The sequence below is a fragment of the Mixophyes fleayi genome, chromosome 10 (assembly GCF_038048845.1).
Source record: "Mixophyes fleayi isolate aMixFle1 chromosome 10, aMixFle1.hap1, whole genome shotgun sequence".
In the NCBI taxonomy this organism is placed as follows: domain Eukaryota; kingdom Metazoa; phylum Chordata; class Amphibia; order Anura; family Limnodynastidae; genus Mixophyes; species Mixophyes fleayi.
This window is the reverse complement of record NC_134411.1, coordinates 82,791,347-82,809,163: the sequence shown is the minus strand read 5'-3', so window position 1 is coordinate 82,809,163 and position 17,817 is coordinate 82,791,347. Positions and strand designations below refer to the sequence as shown.

Here is a 17,817-nt window from a genome sequence, read left to right as displayed (position 1 = left end):
GTGAACACATATCTCTCACAGTTATGTGTCATAGATAAAGAAACAAGTCATTTTACCATTAGAATGTGGTGGAAGGTAGCATAACTTTTAGAAGGTTGTTCTCCCCTAAGAACATCACTACCATATACTGTATGTATAATGTCCACAAGATGTATGGCCGGCACAGTCCTTGTTCCAAACAAGGATTACAGGCAAAATATTTACAGAATATTCCATAATGAACAAATTCTTACTGTCTTACTTATAAAAAAAAAGGTAATAGAGATGGTTTTCCATCACCGCTTATCACAGCGATAGAAAACCTCCTACCGCCATCATTTACTAATAGAATATTGCCAGCAGCTACGTGATACTCAGCAGTCCAGCGATACTAGCCGGAAGCTATAAGAGTAGACTTACCGTTTTGAACGGACAGTGTTCAGGGCTATGAGCGTGTGTGACCCGGCCCTCCAGATCACGCATCAGCAGTAGAACTGAGCTCCCTGACTCGAAGGATTGCGGGGTTACATTTGCTGCCGCTATCCTATAACTTGCATGGTTAAGTCTATTGACAGAGAAGGCCGGGGAGGTTACCTACCATAGCATACAGAAGCAATTTAGCATAAGACATGATAGGTACAAGCAAGATGAAGAGTGAAGAGATGTGAGACATAGAGTAGAGGACCCGGCCCATGAGAGCCTACGTTCAAAAGGTAGAAGGTAATGAAACACGGTAGAAGCAAATGAGACAATAGGCTTAATGAGGTCCACTGTGGTGCGGAGATCTGCAAAATGCTGAGGCCAGGATAGTGCAGAGGCCTAGATGCTATAGAGTCATGGTGATTCCGGATGGTGCAGGGGCCTAGATAGGGCCATGATGCTACAGGGGTCTAGATGCTATAGAGTCATGGCGATTCCTGATGGTGCGGGGGCCTAGACAGGGCCATGATGGTGCAGGGGTCTAGATGCTATAGAGTCATGGCAATTCCAGATGGTGCGGGGTCTAGACAGGGCCATGATGGACCAGGGGTCTAGATGCTATAGAGTCATGGCGATTCCAGATGGTGCGGGAGCCTAGACAGGGCCATGATGGTGCAGGGGTCTAGATGCTATAGAGTCATGGAGATTCCAGATGGTGCAGGAGCCAAAAAGCTGCAGAGCCCAAGACAGGACAAGGTAGCTCAGAAAGCTGGATATTGCAGAGTCCAAGATGATGATAAATAGGCCCCTATACAGCTTTACAGACTCATCATGTAAATTCTGCAGCGGTTTCCGACTAAGAGACGACCATAGCATGTAGACAGGACGCCTATAATGGGTTAAACTACCTTTTTTAAATGCTGTATCTTGTTTTGTGGCCCACATAGACAGTATAATATTTCCAGCATTTTGATCTTAATAGCTGATCAAAATCAACAAAGACTGAAGTATTACTGGAATAACCATATCAGAAGAATAAAATGATACTGCTAGTTCAATATAAGGATTTTCATTTCCTACGCTCAGAGCAGCCATAAATTATGCATGGTCTAATTTTTATCTCTTAACTTTACACATATTAATAGGGCAAAAATTACTTTTTTTTGTCATAAAATAATTCTTAAGTTATCACTTCGGTTTCACATGGCTTTTTTAATTGTCTTTTATACAATTTTTTTTATTACAAATGTTTCCACACCATAGGCAATTGTTAGAGCACAAAACATTATATTATGGTCTGTAATATGTAAGTTTTTATAATGATAGTTACCAACCGGCAAAAGCAGTTTAAAAAAATAAAACAGATGCATAAATGGAATGCAGGGCCTAATTAAGGGTTCAAGACACCCTAGGCTAATAAGCTCACACAGCCCGCTCCCTTTCCACGTTTGGCTAATAAGCGTTAGGTAAAAACAAACTCATCCTTAATTTAAAAATCTGGCTTCCTCCGCCACCAGCCCCCACCATCACCAATGGTTATGTCCCAGTGCTTTTGAATCTCATCTCGACTTGGGTTTATAAAACGTTCCATGCAATCATTGTCATTAATATTGTTTTCAATATTAATAGGCACCTGTCCCTATGTTCGTCTCTCCTACTTGGTTATCTTCACGCGCCCGTCCAAGGATAACTCATTGTCTTCCTCATACGTCAAGACTAAAACCTTACTACATTTTTTATTTCATCATTTCTTTTTACTTTGGAGAACAACTATTCAGTTTCAGTTTCCCAAAATTTTGCACCTCCCCCCACAACCCTCACGCCTTAGGCTACAGCCTAGACAGCCTATTGGATAATCAGGCCCTGATGAAAATAAATGAAGGTACAGCCTTTGTCTTCTGTTGTCTCCTGAACAGAACATTTTTTCTATAATAGAATACATCTGAAGCAATTATCTTGTCACTCACCAGACTGTTAGTGCCTCTGGTGTTAGACATGGGTCTCTCTCTCTCTTGCCGGCGCCTGCCTTGCGCCGCGGCCGTCCGCCATCTTGACCAAAGGATTGCGCATGTGCAAGAACCACGGACTGTTAAAACCTTGTTCCTAGTTTTATTGGATAATTAATCACCTCTCACTACTTAAGGCACCTGTTGCCCTATTACCTTTGCCTGTTCTTGGTCCTCATTCCATTGAGACACCGAGGAGTTTCCTGTTCCTGCTTGTGCTATCTGTTTGCCGTGGATCGTACCTGCACCTAGACAAGTCTTCTCTCCACATCAGTGGTAATACCTGCCAGCCACAGACCGCTCCATGCTACCTTGTATCGTATCTGCACCTGGATAAGTCTTCTCTCCACATCAGTGGTAATACCTGCCAGCCGCAGACCTCTCCATGCTACCTTGTATCATACCTGCACCTGGACAAGTCTTCTCTGCACATCAGTGGTAATACCTGCCAGCCGCAGTTCGCTCCATGTTACATTGTACTCTATCTATCTCTGGACAAGTCTTTACTTTATACCAGCGGTAACATCTGTCAGGAGCAGCTTACTCTACTACTTTGCATGGTACCTATTATTGGGACTAAAGTCTATAGTTTCTCGGGAGTATAGCTTTGAGTCGCTGACTCTCCTTGTTGATTGGCCGTTTGCATAGACTTTCTCCAGTTGTCAAGTATTTGCCTGCTGTATGCTACCTGCGTGCTAAAGCACTTTGGAACTCTCTCCTCCTTTTATTACTACTCATCATTCTGCCGTGTTATCATTGTTTCCACTGTTCAGAGACTATGCATATATATCATTGACATTCCTTTTTCTATTCAGTTGTTCAGTTCCGTATATTCACCACACTCCCCAGAGGGCCGCGACCTGCACAGTGGCAGCCGCTAAAACCATACTCCCTTGCGGGAGTTCCTGGAGAAGACCAGCCACTGTGTTAGACTCCACGTCTCTGGTGATTGAAGCTACACCTGGTGAATTCTGGGTAAAACTCCTAGTGCCCGTGACATATCTTCATTCTGTATTGTAACTTACCTCCCAGCTGTCCCGATTTAGGCAGGACAGTCCCAATTTTTGGGCCTGCTAGATTGCGCCCCCATCGCGATGTGACCACACACCCTGTCCCACGTATGGATCTACAATGTTTGGAATTATGCAGCCACGGCTTGCTACTGTTCATGTTACATAAAAAAGCTATTTAATAATGTAGTGAAATGTGTACCCTGGAGAATATTCAAATGAAAATGTTTCTGGCGCAATTTAGAAGATGAAAGCAGACGTATGATTGGCTGTTATGGGTCAGAGCACACTTGTGCACAGAACTCAAGAGCTCAGTTGTTGCCAGCAGTTATCCTTACTACTGCAAATCTGTATGTTTCTAGCACAACGAACAAATCATAACAAAGCGTTTAGGTTCCCAACGTCAAGAATCCTCATATACTGACATCTGTGGTAGCCGGAGGCGGGTGGGGGAAGGGTTGTCTAAGGACACTAATTGCATCTTCACGTCCTCCGAACTTGTCCCAAAAAGTAGACACGTATAACTAAACAATATTCTCCAGGGTGCACACATGCACAGAACTCAGAATAAACCCCATAGTCTTGGCCTAATAATAATTAAAGAGGACCCCATCACCTTAACACTGTGGTGGCAGCCATTTTGTGAGCTTCGTTATAATTCAGTTTATCAGTTTATCAATGCCTTTGGCACAAGTAATTGGTTCAGATCGCAAAATGTCTGCCTCCAATGTGTAAGGGACTGGCCCACTTTAACTCGTCCTATTGACTAATTCAGCAACCTGGATCTTTCTGTTAGATCATAAGGTAATCATTGAGGCGAAGACAGCTGGGGCTCTGAACCCTCCGTCGCTATACACAGGGGATAAAAACGTGCACCTTTTTCAATTATAATTGTAGTCAAGTTTACATGATGCTGTGATATGACAGATCGCCCCTCTCCATGGCAACCTCGCTCGGTAAAATGAATAGCCGGCACTTGCTGTGTGACAATAATTAAAAAACGTGACCAAAATCCACATTTGACCTTTTCACTGCAGGGGAAACAAGAGGAAAGAGCTCAATGTTCATTTCGGCTCCTAACACAATTTCATAATCCTTTTTAGAACAAGGCCTTCTGGGCATACGTAAGGGTGCGTCACTCAAAACACATCAACTCCATACTGTTGATACTCACATCTACAGCAACCACCTCTCTTAATTGTTCAATCTTTAACAATAAACAATATAAATAATGACACGGACACCTTCTTAAATTTGGAAATTTAGGTCACAGTTTATTAAAATTTTTGAATAAAATGTTTTATAAAATGGTGGCGGTGAGAGAAGTCAGCTAACAACTAATACCAAGAAACCAAACAGTGTACGGCCACGGGCACAACCTTTAGTACCAGGACAAAGTCCCTTACGATTGGCCGGTGCTAAATCTGGTGAAATTGTGACTGCTCCCCCTCTGGGCTCACAATGACGAGCTATCTCAAAACAAGCCAAGGGTCCCTCTTACAGATGAGCCAAGAGCCAAGGTGCTTTGAAGTGGGCAGTGACGTGTGGCCAATCAGCGATAGCACCGTATGGAATCAGTCACTGACTGCAAGAGCTCTCCTGCCAAACTCTGCAAAAGAAGAAAATATAAAAAAATCTTAACTATAGATAGGGAGGAAGGGAATTATTGTAGTAGAAGAGATCCAACCCACACTGCATTGCTCCTCCCCCAGGTTCCCATTGGTTAGTTTGAATCTAACCATTGACCCGTAAATGCCTAGAGATTCAATACAAACGGATGTGTTTAATTTTGTTCAGCCTATGTGGCCTCTCTCTTACTGATCCACCAATAAACAGCCACCTGTGTACAAGCAGGAAGACAGTTTTTGGACAGTCGGTTAATCAAAAATAGACTAAAAATATCATTTTGATTTTTGGGACAAAGTGCATATACATGACAAAATTTAAATAATTGTTGGTGAGGGCTTTTTATAATTTATTTGCAGATATGTAGCACATCATCTACAACCTGGACCCCCAACACAGGTGGAAACGCAGGATTTCCACACCACGCCACCAGTGGGCGTGACCAGCATGCATGGGGGCGTTGCTATCATTTTAGACAGTGCTTGGCTGCTCTCCAACTCTCCCTATCCCTATAATATACATGGGCAATGCTGCATGCACTACTGTTAGGTGCACGCAGCTCTCCCTTTTCAAGCAGAGCCTTGTGAAGCGGGGCAGGGTTCAGCCACCTCAATTATATGGTGCCCCAGGCTTGGAGGGGGTTTCCAGGCACTAGGAACCCCCCCCCCCCCCTCCCTTTCGGTTTGCCTATGCTACAAACTAGAAAAGCCAGATTTTCCTAGTTTCTGTCCCTCATAAATAAATTAATCCAGAATGGAAACTTTTTCTTGTTCCCCTACATGAAAGCCATACACGTTGGATGTGAATAAACTTAATTTCATATGGAGGCGAGTTTTACATCATTGGGGGACCCTGCTCCATCCACTATTCAACTCTGCCTTTTCACTTCCTCACATTATGAATCTCTCCTTGTAATTGGCTACAGAGTGTTCTATACCCGCCCACTTCAAAACTGGGCACTCAGATACAAGCTGGAGATGAAGATCGATAACAAAAAATGTGCTCCGACCTTAATCAAATGCACCTTAAAAAAAAATTGTAAGGAATGATTAAAATCATTTTACCCGTGCTATGTATATTCACAACAGAAATTAATTTTTTTGAAAAAAAACCCAAACTATTGCATTCCCCTTCAATTTTTTTTTTTTTTTTTTTAAAATGACACTTCTTCTTTAAGTGCATTTGGCTTTAGAGTAATCTTGCCATAAGCCAGGTTTACTAAATTGCAGTGTTACATAAAAGCACTGCAATGATTAAGTCCTCAATGTATTTATATCCTTCCCTGCAGGAAAACTGTAAAGATCTCGTAATGGTTTAGTGATTGTAAAATGTATTCAGAACTTCTCTAGAGAGCGGCAGAATGAATATAGTTCCACTTTACCATCCATTTTATTGTATCTCTTGGGAGCTTAAATGTGCTGACTCCGAAGGGCTCTGTTGGCTGCTTTTGTTTATACCATATGCACGAATATTCTTCGAGCATTCAGGTGGAATAAAGGCACCAAACTTGTTAATACTACATTTAAGCAAAATGTTTTTTTGCACTATCATATTGTATCTTTTTTTCTACCTAACTGGACTAGAACTCTGACCCACTTCCCAACATTTAAATGTATGATTGTGCATTTAAGATTGTACGAGCCAATGAACTTTTGACCATATCTAGATAGTAACAGCAGTGCTCCTGGTCTTATTGTATTCTTACACTGTCCTGCTAATCTTAGTCTAGCACTCCTGATCTTAAGATGGACACACATGGTCATTTTATTGGCTAGTTCTGTGGCCAATTTGTACAGATAATTGGATATTGAACATCTGGATCTTTACATTTCTGGCCAGCGTTATGCTAGAATAGGTATCTGCTGTCCCCTCTTCTCTTAGAAACATAGAATTTGATGGCAGAGAAAAACCACTTGGCCCATCTAGTCTGCCCATTAACCTATGGTACCTTAAACCCTATTTGATCCTTTATTCTTTATAAGGATATTCTTATGTGTATCCCAAGCATGTTTAAACTGCTCTACTGTATTAGCCTCTACCACCTCTGATGGAGGCTATTCCACTTATCCACTACCCTTTTTTGAGAAGTAATTTACCTCAAATTTCCTCTGAACCTACTCCCCCCCCCCAGTGTCAGTGTATGTCCTTGTGTCCTAATACTTCTCTTCCTTTGTAGAATGTTTCCCTCCTGCACCTTGTTCAAACACTTGTTATATTTGAAAGTTTCTATCATGTCCCCCCGTTCCCTTTTCTGCTCCAAACTATACATATTAATATCTTTTTTAATGCACCATTTTAGTTGCCCTTTTTTATACATCCTCTAATGTATTTATATCCTTCTGGAGATATGACCTCCAGAACTGAACACAGTATTCTAGATGAGGCCGTACCAATGACCTATACAGTGACATTATTACTTCTTTCTTTCTGCTACTGATTCCTCTAACTGTTCAACCAAGCATCTGACTTGCCTTCCTCATTGCTTTGTTACATTGCTTACCTGCCTTTAAGTCACCTGAAATAGTGACTCCTAGATCCCTTTCCTCCTCAGTAGTTTCCATTATTATGAGATTAATACTATAATTAGCCTTTGGGTTTTTGACCATTCCTCTATTCCTCTAGTCTACCTAGATTAGCGATGGCTAACCTTTTCAGCTTGGTGTGTCAAAAATCGGAAAAAGGTGTAGCCTTCCTCGGGTCGCGTGTCACTTCAAAAAAATAAAATAAAAAAATATATATATATATATATATATATATATATAATTTAATAAAAATATAAATATAAAACACTACATAAGATTTGTCTTCTTGTTTGTGCCGTGGTGCAACCTAGGGTGGAAAGAGAGAGAGAGAGAGAGAGAGGGGGGGGGCAGGGGGGGGTGTGTAGAGAACACAGATACAGATGCGGTACCAACAATATACTCCTGGTGCTTGTGGGTAAGCAGTAGGTTATAGCTCGTTTTGCTGGTGTGGGTCTATAGCTCTTTGCCCTGTTTACAGCCCTAGTGCAATGTATATTGTGGTGGTTTGGTACCTTCTGTATGGGATGTGTCTGTAGCTCTGCGGGGGTGTTTTAAGCTTTTGGTTGTTTAGAGCTTACAATAGAGGGCAGTAGTGTTGTGATTGCCTCTAGTGATGTGTGCTAGTTGGTGCTGAGATGTACTAATGCTAAACTAATGTGTGTTTTGCAGTTTGTGTGGTCTATGAGGCTATGTGTTCTGTTGTGGTGGGTTATGTAGTGATTTGCGGGTGTATGTGTTTACTTTTGCTTTGGAAGCTCTTACAAGAGCAGTTTGATGGTCGTCAGCCGCTCTCTCTGTCCCGTGGGTAGGCGCTGCAGTTAGATTGGATTGTAGCGTGTACCGAGCGGTAGCGTGACTGGGGCCGAGCGGGTACTCCTGGTTCACCTAGTGCGCATGCGCCGGACTTCCGGTGTTGGTGGAGCGCACTGTGCATTCCACTGCGGGCTGGATTTATTCTTGTCTCTCTGCTTAAATCTTCGTTTTTGGAGAGTTGGGCCAGTGGTGTTTCCAGGAGCAGAGATGAGTTTTCAGGGAGTCTTTTACAGGGTGTGTAGGGGTGGTCCAACGCGTTTCGTCCTTAGACTTCGTCAGGGATGACATCCCTGGTGTCATAGGTTCGCCATCACGGACCTAGATCATCAATTATTTGTTTTACCCCCCTTTCCCCTGGTGTGTCTACCCTGTTGCATATCTTTGTGTCATATGCAAAAAGGGCATACTTTCCCTTCAATACCATTTGCAATGTCTCCAATAAAGATATTAAAAAGCACTGGTTCAAGTACAGATCCTTGGGGTACTCCTCTGGTGACTTTTCTCTCCTGTGAATGCACTCAATTTACTGTAACTCTCTCTTTTCTATCCTGCAACCAAGATCTTATTCACTTAACCATTTTAGAATCATCTTAGAATCCAATCCCAAGCTTTCAAGATGTGGCACAGTGTCAAAAGCTTTACTAAAATCTAGATCAGCTATGCTCCCCCCCCCCCCTTGATTTATTACTTTAGTCACCCAGTCAAAGAAAGTAGATAAGATTTGTTTGACATGCTGTCTGGGATCCTGTAAATTACTGGATTAGAGATATTCTACAACTCTTTCTTTTAAGAGTGTTCCCATCAATTTTCCTACTACTGATGTAAGACTCACTGGTCTGTAGTTGCCTCTTCCTTTCTTCCACTTTTGTACAGTGGGACTACATTTGCTTTTTTACAGTCTTCTGGAATTACTGCTGTAGCTAGTGACTAATTGAATAATTCTGTTAATGGTGTTACCAGCACCCCTCTAAGCTCTTTTAGTATCCTTGAATGCATCTTTTTTTCTTTCACAATACTTGCTACTTCTTTTGAAACCCACACTGGCTTCCTTTTCCTTGTGCTTTTCATAACCCTTTTGATACAAAGGTCTGTTGCTTTAAGTATTGCACTTTTTCATTTTGCCACCTCTGCTGCACTCCTTTCAAGTTTTTCCACTCTGCCAAAGAGTCACTTACACATTTTCCCATTTCTACAAAGTCTGCTTCCTAAAATCTAACACCTTTGTTTTTGTGTGGTATGAATCAGTCTCTGTTTTTATACTAAACCATACTGTTTGATGATCACTGGATCCTAGGTTCTCACCCACATTGACATCAGATATTCTGTCACCATATGTAAGAATTAAGTCTAATATTGCGTCTTTTCTTCTTACTCTAGCACTGCTCCCTTTCTTCTCCTCATCTTTCTCTAGCGCTGGTTGATTCTCTTCTCTTTTCATCATCTTACTCTAACACTGCTCCCTCTCTTCTCCTCACCCTATTCTAGCACAGACTCACTCTCTTCTAATCCTCTTACTCTAGCACTGCTCCCTCTCTTCTCCTCATCCTATTCTAGCACAGGCTCTCTATCTTCTCCTCATGTTACTCTAGTACTGCTCTCTATCTTCTCCTCATCTTACTCTAGCACTGCTCCCTCTCTTCTCCTCACCCTATTCTAGCCCAGACTCACTCTCTTCTCCTCATGTTACTCTAGTACTGCTCCCTCTCTTCTCCTCATGTTACTCTAGCACTGCTCTCTATCTTCTCCTCATGTTACTCTAGTACTGCTCCCTTTCTTCTCCTCATCCTATTGTAACACTCGTTCACTCTCTTCTCCTTGTCCTTTCTCTAACACTCTCTCTCTCTCTCTCTCTCTCTCTTCTCCCCATCCTATTCTAGCACATACTTCCTCTCTTATAATCCTTTTACTCTAGCACTGCTCCCTCTCATCTCTACTTCTTACTTTAGTACTGTCTCTCTCTCTTCTCCTCATCTTACTCTAACACTGCTCCCTCTCTTCTCCTCACCCTATTCTAGCACAGACTCACTCTCTTCTAATCCTCTTACTCTAGCACTGCTCTCTCTCATCTCTACTTCTTACTCTAGTACTGACTCTCTCTCTTCTCCTCATCTTACTCTAGCACTGCTCCCTCTCTTCTCCTCACCCTATTCTAGCACAGACTTACTCTCTTCTCCTCATGTTACTCTAGTACTGCTCCCTCTCTTCTCCTCATGTTACTCTAGCACTGCTCTCTATCTTCTCCTCATGTTACTCTAGTACCGCTCCCTTTTTTCTCCTCATCCTATTGTAACACTGGTTAACTCTCTTCTCCTTGTCCTTTCTCTAACACTCTCTCTCTCTCTCTTCTCCCCATCCTATTCTAGCACATACTTCCTCTCTTATAATCCTTTTACTCTAGCACTGCTCCCTCTCATCTCTACTTCTTACTCTAGTACTGTCTCTCTTCTGTTCATCTTACTCTAACTCTGCTCCCTCTCTTTACCTCATCTTTCCCTAGCAATGACTTCCTCTCTTCTCGTCTTACCCTAGTACTGGCTCACTCTCGTCTTGTCATAATACTCTTGCACTTGGTCACTCTGTTCTGCTGTTCTTACTTTAAAACTGGCTTTGTCTCTTCTCTTCATCTTAGTCCAGTGCTGGCTCCCACAGTCCTGCTGATCTTACTCTAGCACTGGCTCCCATTAACTTGATGATCTTAATCCTAACTGGCTCCAGTATCAGTTGCTGCTGATATTCCTTTCCCACCATTCTTGTGAACTTACTTTAACATTGGCTTCTGAGGTGCTCCCACTGTCCATCTCTCCTTATTCTAGCACTGGCCATTGCTGTTTCTTCCAGTTCTAGCATTGGAGAAAGAGATATGTCTGAAAAACCAAAGTCAGAGCTTATCAAGCCATGACAGCTAGACAGAGCTTACAAACCATCTTGCGTATAATTAGGTAAATTATGTCCTTTACAGGTATCACTAGCACATATATGTTTTCCTCCATACAAACCAATACAATATTATATTCTATGTTGAAGTCAGCAGCAGCGATTGTAAAGTTGATGCAGTTTGGCCATTTGGGAGCTGGAGGAAAGACCATTTTGGTAATCAGGGAAGGTGATATAAAAAAGCATAGGCTTGTCATCTTATTTAAATGAGTCCTTATTGGTCTAAATATGACTCTAAAATGTTCCTACTTTTGTTTTGCAGATAGGAGACAGAGTTATGGCCTTTGTCAACTACAACGCATGGGCGGAGGTTGCCTGCACTCCGGCAGAATTTGTCTATAAGATCCCGGACGATATGAGTTTCTCAGAGGCCGCTGCTTTTCCTATGAACTTTGTTACAGCCTACATGATGCTTTTTGAAGTGGCCAATCTCAGAGAAGGGATGTCTGTTCTTGTTCACTCTGCAGGTGGAGGGGTGGTAAGTCTCCCTTTTACTTACAAACGGACATTAAAGATGTACCAGTAAAAAATCACTGAACATTAAACAAGCCTGCTTATGATGTACTCAATCGTGTCTATAAGTCATGATAGTGTTTAGTATAGTAGATGGCATGAAAGGGTAACTTAGTGCATTACTTGCCATAATGTTTTAGCCCCCACCTCCCTCATTGCCTCACAGGGCCTGCATGCATTGCGGTAAGTTCCCTGACCCAGAGCAGACTACATACCGCTGCACAGCAGCTTCCAGGTTTACCTCTGGAACAGCAAACAGAGCGCAAAACAGGCTCCGCTCTATGCAGAGCTATATCTGGTGCCAAAGCTTTTCTAGAGCCATATTTAGTGCTCAAACTAATATGCAAAACCCTTCCTCCTAGTGCCAAGTCTTATGTACATAGCCATATCTGGTGCCAAGATTAATGTACAGAGCCATATCTGCTGCCTAGACTAATGTACAGTGCTATATCTAGTGCCAAGATTAATGTACAGAGCCATATCTGCTGCCAAGATTAATGTACAGTGCCATATCTAGTGCCAAGAATAATGTACAGAGCCATATCTGGTGCCGAGACTAATGTACAGAGCCATATCTGTTACTAAGACTAATGTACAGAGCCATATCTGTTACTAAGACTAATGTACAGAGCCATATCTGCTGCCAAGACTAATGTACAGAGCCATATCTGCTGCCAAGCCTAATGTACAGAGCCATATCTGCTGCCAAGACTAATGTGCAAAGCCATATCTGCTGCCAAGACTAATGTACAGAGCCATATCTGATACTTAGACTAATGTACAGAGCCATATCTGATACTTAGACTAATGTACAGAGCCATATCTGTTGCCAAATGTCATATAAAAAGTACTGTGCACAGCCATATTTGGTGCAAATGTAATATACACAGCCATAGCTGGTGTACTAATGTACAATTATCCTGGTGCAAATATTAATGTGCAGAGCTGTATCTGTGGCATTGAATTTGGTAATGTATTTATATTTTTATTTTTTACTTTATACAAGCTTTTTTCTTTAGGGCAGTCGTCTGTGTTATCGTGACCCCTCCTTCTGTAGTGCAGGGAGGAAGGGGAGGCACAGTAAAAAGAAAGGGTTGTAAACAAAATATAACAATATATTGGAACTCTAACCGTGTATGTTTTATTTTTACCTTTGTATTTGTCTACATTAAATATGAAAGGTTTAATGTATAAAATATTCTTATCATAAGACTTTACCCGGTTTATTTGCTGGTGCTAGATGGTCTGCCTGCAGAGATAGATATAGTGTCCTATGTCTGTATAGAGAGTAATATAACTGTATTATCATCCTGTCCAGTGGTCAGGTCATGTTGGGGGTGTAGTGTCCTATGTCTGTATAGAGAGTAATATAACTGTATTATCATCCTGTCCAGTGGTCAGGTCATGTTGGGGGTGTAGTGTCCTCTGTCTGTATAGAGAGTAATATAACTGTATTATCATCCTGTCCAGTGGTCAGGTCATGTTGGGGGTGTAGTGTCCTATGTCTGTATAGAGAGTAATATAACTGTATTATCATCCTGTCCAGTGGTCAGGTCATGTTGGGGGTGTAGTGTCCTATGTCTGTATAGAGTGTAATATAACTGTATTATCATCCTGTCCAGTGGTCAGGTCATGTTGGGGGTGTAGTGTCCTATGTCTGTATAGAGTGTAATATAACTGTATTATCATCATGTCCAGTGGTCAGGTCATGTTAGGGGTGTAGTGTCCTCTGTCTGTATACAGTGTAATATAACTGTATTATCATCCTGTCCAGTGGTCAGGTCATGTTGGGGATGTAGTGTCCTATGTCTGTATACAGTGTAATAGAATTGTATTATGATCATGTCCAGTGGTCAGGTCATGTTGGGGGTGTAGTGTCCTATGTCTGTATACAGTGTAATAGCATTGTATTATCATCCTGTCCAGTGGTCAGGTCATGTTGGGGATGTAGTGTCCTATGTCTGTATACAGTGTAATAGAATTGTATTATGATCATGTCCAGTGGTCAGGTCATGTTGGGGGTGTAGTGTCCTATGTCTGTATACAGTGTAATAGCATTGTATTATGATCAGGTCCAGTGGTCAGGTCATGTTGGGGGTGTAGTGTCCTCTGTCTGTATAGAGTGTAATATAACTGTATTATCATCCTGTCCAGTGGTCAGGTCATGTTGGGGATGTAGTGTCCTATGTCTGTATACAGTGTAATATAACTGTATTATCATCATGCCCAGTGGTCAGGTCATGTTAGGGGTGTAGTGTCCTATGTCTATATAGAGTGTAATAGAATTGTATCATCATTTCACTGGTGAGGTCATGTTGGGTAGGTGTAGCATTCTATGTCTGCATAGAGTGATTATATTATGATCATATCCAGTTGTCAGGTCATGCAGGATAGTTGTAGTGTTCTATATCTGTATAGAGTGTAATAGACCCCACCCCTTCTACAAAACGCTGTGATTGCGCCATGGAGGCGGGGCCAAAATGACATGATTTGCAGTGAATCGAATCATTGAGGTCCTCCCACTGTACTAGGATTTGGGCAGGATCCAAGAGAAAGGCCACTCTCCCAGGCGTCCGGGAGAGCTACCCGAAATTCGGGAGTCATGTATGTCTGTATAGAGTTACATTATCAGTACCGTCTAAATATAATTATATTATGTCCAGTGAAATGTTTTTAAATGTTGGCAACTATAGTGTACCCACATAGCCAGCATATTATTAATGATTAATATTGTTTCGAATTTAAATGGACCTTCTCCAAATCCACTATACCTGTAACTACAAGATAACAAAATGCATAATATATTAATTAACAGAAATGGCTTCTGCAGGCTACGTGTGCCGATGGCTTTATTACTACATTCAGCTGGAACTAAAACTATTAGCATGCACTTTAATAATACTGCCTAACCAGACCAGCAATTACCAACAAATGTGTCTGAGAGAAGTGTGTGGATCTTAATTCCCCCGAACATATTTCCATTCTTTTAAATCCGCAGAACACATAATAAGTATTAAAAGGTTATTTATTTGCTGTGGATATTTTGTAATAATAGTGAGTAGAGTGCCTAAGCTTACCAAAGCTATTAAGCTTTTTAGATTATGTGTAAACAAGTAAAAGTTAACATCATAATTCATCGGATGTCGAGCATCAAATTACTTTCCTCTACATTGGTTTATATTTCCTAGCTCTGCAAATATTTGTGTAGCTTGGTTATTTTTGTTAGCAGTATTGACAGGGGAACAGGCTCATGCAGAAATACGCATGATCACTGAAAAATATTGACAATTGATATGTATATGATGGGCCTGATTCATTAAGGAACGCAAAATGCTGATACGTGTTGTATTTTGCGTGAAATAGTTCTGCGCATGCCCAGAAACAAACCATATACCAGAGAATGCAGCAACGTCCAATTCAACTTTTTCATATCACTTGCACCAGCTACAGGTCAGGTGTAAGTGCTGATTATTAGTGATGACGGCCGCTTATACATGCTATAACATGTGTTTGCAATCAGGAGCAACTATAAGGGGCGTATTCAATTGTTAGCGGTAACGCTGATAAACGAGCGCTCAAAAAATATTACCGTTTACACGGTAATATTGCGCGCGAAAAGCGTTAATACGGTAGTTTACTCGCGAAACTTCAGCTCGCGAGCTGAAATTCCGCGAGTAATTACCGTATTAACGCTAAGATTTTTTTGAGCGCTCGTTTGTTAGCGTTAACGCTAACAATTCAATACGCCCCTAAAAATGCATTTTACAGTAGACATTAATAACATCTCATAAATGTATTGTATTGAAAAGAAAAATGTAATCTATATTAACAGGTGACTAATTTTTTTTTTTCTGTGCGCTTTTATTGTCTTTATATTCCACATATGTATTGGACGTATCCTACAGTGTATTGTCTGTTGGAGCACAGCGCACTGAGACCCGTATTCATCTTCACATCCGCTTCTTGTTAAATACGGACGGCCCGATTTGTGTGCATTTATTTAAAAAAACAAAACGCAAAATACATTTGTTTTGCGTGCCTTAATGACTCAGACACGATTTGTTGTTAAAAGGCTGTGCATGCGCAGACATGTTGAACTGGATGGGAGTAGCATGCATCCTGTCAGGGAGGGGACAGAAGATCCCTTTCTGGGTAGGCTTCTACTATAGGGGCTCAGCTGCTAACGGAATCTCCTAAGTTTTTTTTGTAGCTTGTTAAACTGGACAAGACCACAGTTCCCATAGAGGACCTTTATGGGCAATTCACGGATTTAGCAATTGTCTGTTGTGTATCTTTCATCCCTCAAACGTTGTTATACAAATGCCAACGTAATAAAAACTCATGACATGTTTAAGTAATGAATGAGGCTTCTTTATTTTATAGCATTCATTAGCGCACACAACGCCTGCGCCCAAATTAGGCCTTATACACACAGGTATTATCTTAAAGCATTTTCAAAGCCTATTAAACCCGCTTTGAGGCTGGTAGTCCAAAAGATAATGGTCCTGATTCATTAAGGAACTTAAATTAATAAGTTTCTCATTTCAGTCTTCTGGACAAAACCATGTTACAATGCAAGGGGTGCAAATTAGTATCCTGTTTTGCACATAAGTTAAATACTGACTGTTTTTTCATGTAGCACAAAAATATCATCTTTAAATTTCAGTGTACAAATAAGCTATCAAGTATTTGTGTGCTACATGAAGAAACAGTCAGTATTTAACTTATGTGCAAAACAGAATACTAATTTGCACCCCTTGCATTGTGACATGGTTTTGTCCAGGAGACTTAAATAAGAATCTTATTAATTTAAGATCCTTAATGAATCAGGCTCAATGTAAGCAAATAGAACTGTGCACACACTTTGTAACTAGCAATTGCTTCCACTTCACCATTGCCTGCAGTACAGAAGCAGCAACATCAGGTAGAATATAATGGGAGCGCTCATTAAGTACATAGAACATTACGCTGCAAGGACGTTTTGAAAAGTTTTAATGAGCGCTTCTACTGGATCTCTCTGGGAGGGAGGACAAAGTGCAAGGTTTAGTCTTCGCTTGTAGCTACCTTTTGTCTATGCTTATGACCCCCATGATTTTTCATCGGCTGCATGTCTGAGCGCTTAGTATAAAATATAATAAAAAAGCCACGGACATCACAAAACATTTAAGCTGGTCACCCACATTGCATTCACCCACAATACAATCCAATTATATTGATCAAACTGTTAAACAGTGGACACATGTAGGCATGACAAACAATCCGTACAATGAAATGTAGGTGATCAAATCTATTGTTTTTGGTAGATAATTCTCATCCAAAAGCGACTGAATTGAAAGTGTGTGTATTGTAATTGTGTGTATTGTGATTGTGAGATTAAAATCCAGCGATCCTAAAACCGTCCTTCATTGTCATTGCGAGCACTGAAAATGTCATTGTGTTCCGTTAGAAGCAGACCCGACTTTTATCGACCATTCTGTTAAAACGAAGGTTTAGCTAAAAAAAAAAATATATATATATATTTTGATTGTAGGCCATCAGATAGGTTTTTTTCTCCGTTATTCTCCTAATAAATGCCCCTCCTCGATCTAGCAGAGCTGCCCAGCTATTGGCTCAGGAGATATTTGGAACTTCCATCACTGCAGCTGTCCCACCTATACCCAGCCAGTTTCTACATCCAAATACACCAGAACAGTAGCTCCCAGGCCCTATTAGAAGTTACCGGTTTTACATTATATCAAATACATCTGTCCTGTGGTTTATACCAAATATACTTTATATAAGTCTAATTTTTGTCGTTTTTCAGGGACAAGCAGTGGCCCAACTCTGCTCAACCGTCCTCAACGTCACAGTGTTCGGAACTGCTTCTGCCTTTAAACACGAGGCCATCAAAACCTCCCTTAGTCATCTCTTCGACAGAAATGCAGATTATGTGCAAGAAGTGAAAAGGTACGACTGTGTTTTCCTGCTCAGATCTCTGTGCGTGGGCCCTGCGCT

The 17,817-nt window shown here is 41.2% G+C and overlaps 2 protein-coding genes across 2 annotated transcripts in view; one reads left to right on the top strand and one right to left on the bottom strand.

Moving 5' to 3' along the window:
- Positions 1-17,817, bottom strand: part of LOC142104373 (uncharacterized) — a 388,681-nt gene that overhangs the window by 269,051 nt on the left and 101,813 nt on the right. The gene's annotated exons all lie outside the window — the stretch shown is intronic.
- VAT1L (vesicle amine transport 1 like) overlaps positions 1-17,817 on the top strand; it is a 51,674-nt gene that overhangs the window by 14,877 nt on the left and 18,980 nt on the right. The window contains exons 3-4 of the mRNA XM_075188991.1: positions 11,573-11,788; positions 17,627-17,769. Of these exons, the coding sequence (XP_075045092.1) occupies positions 11,573-11,788; positions 17,627-17,769 (359 nt within the window). The remainder of the gene's footprint in view (positions 1-11,572; positions 11,789-17,626; positions 17,770-17,817) is intronic.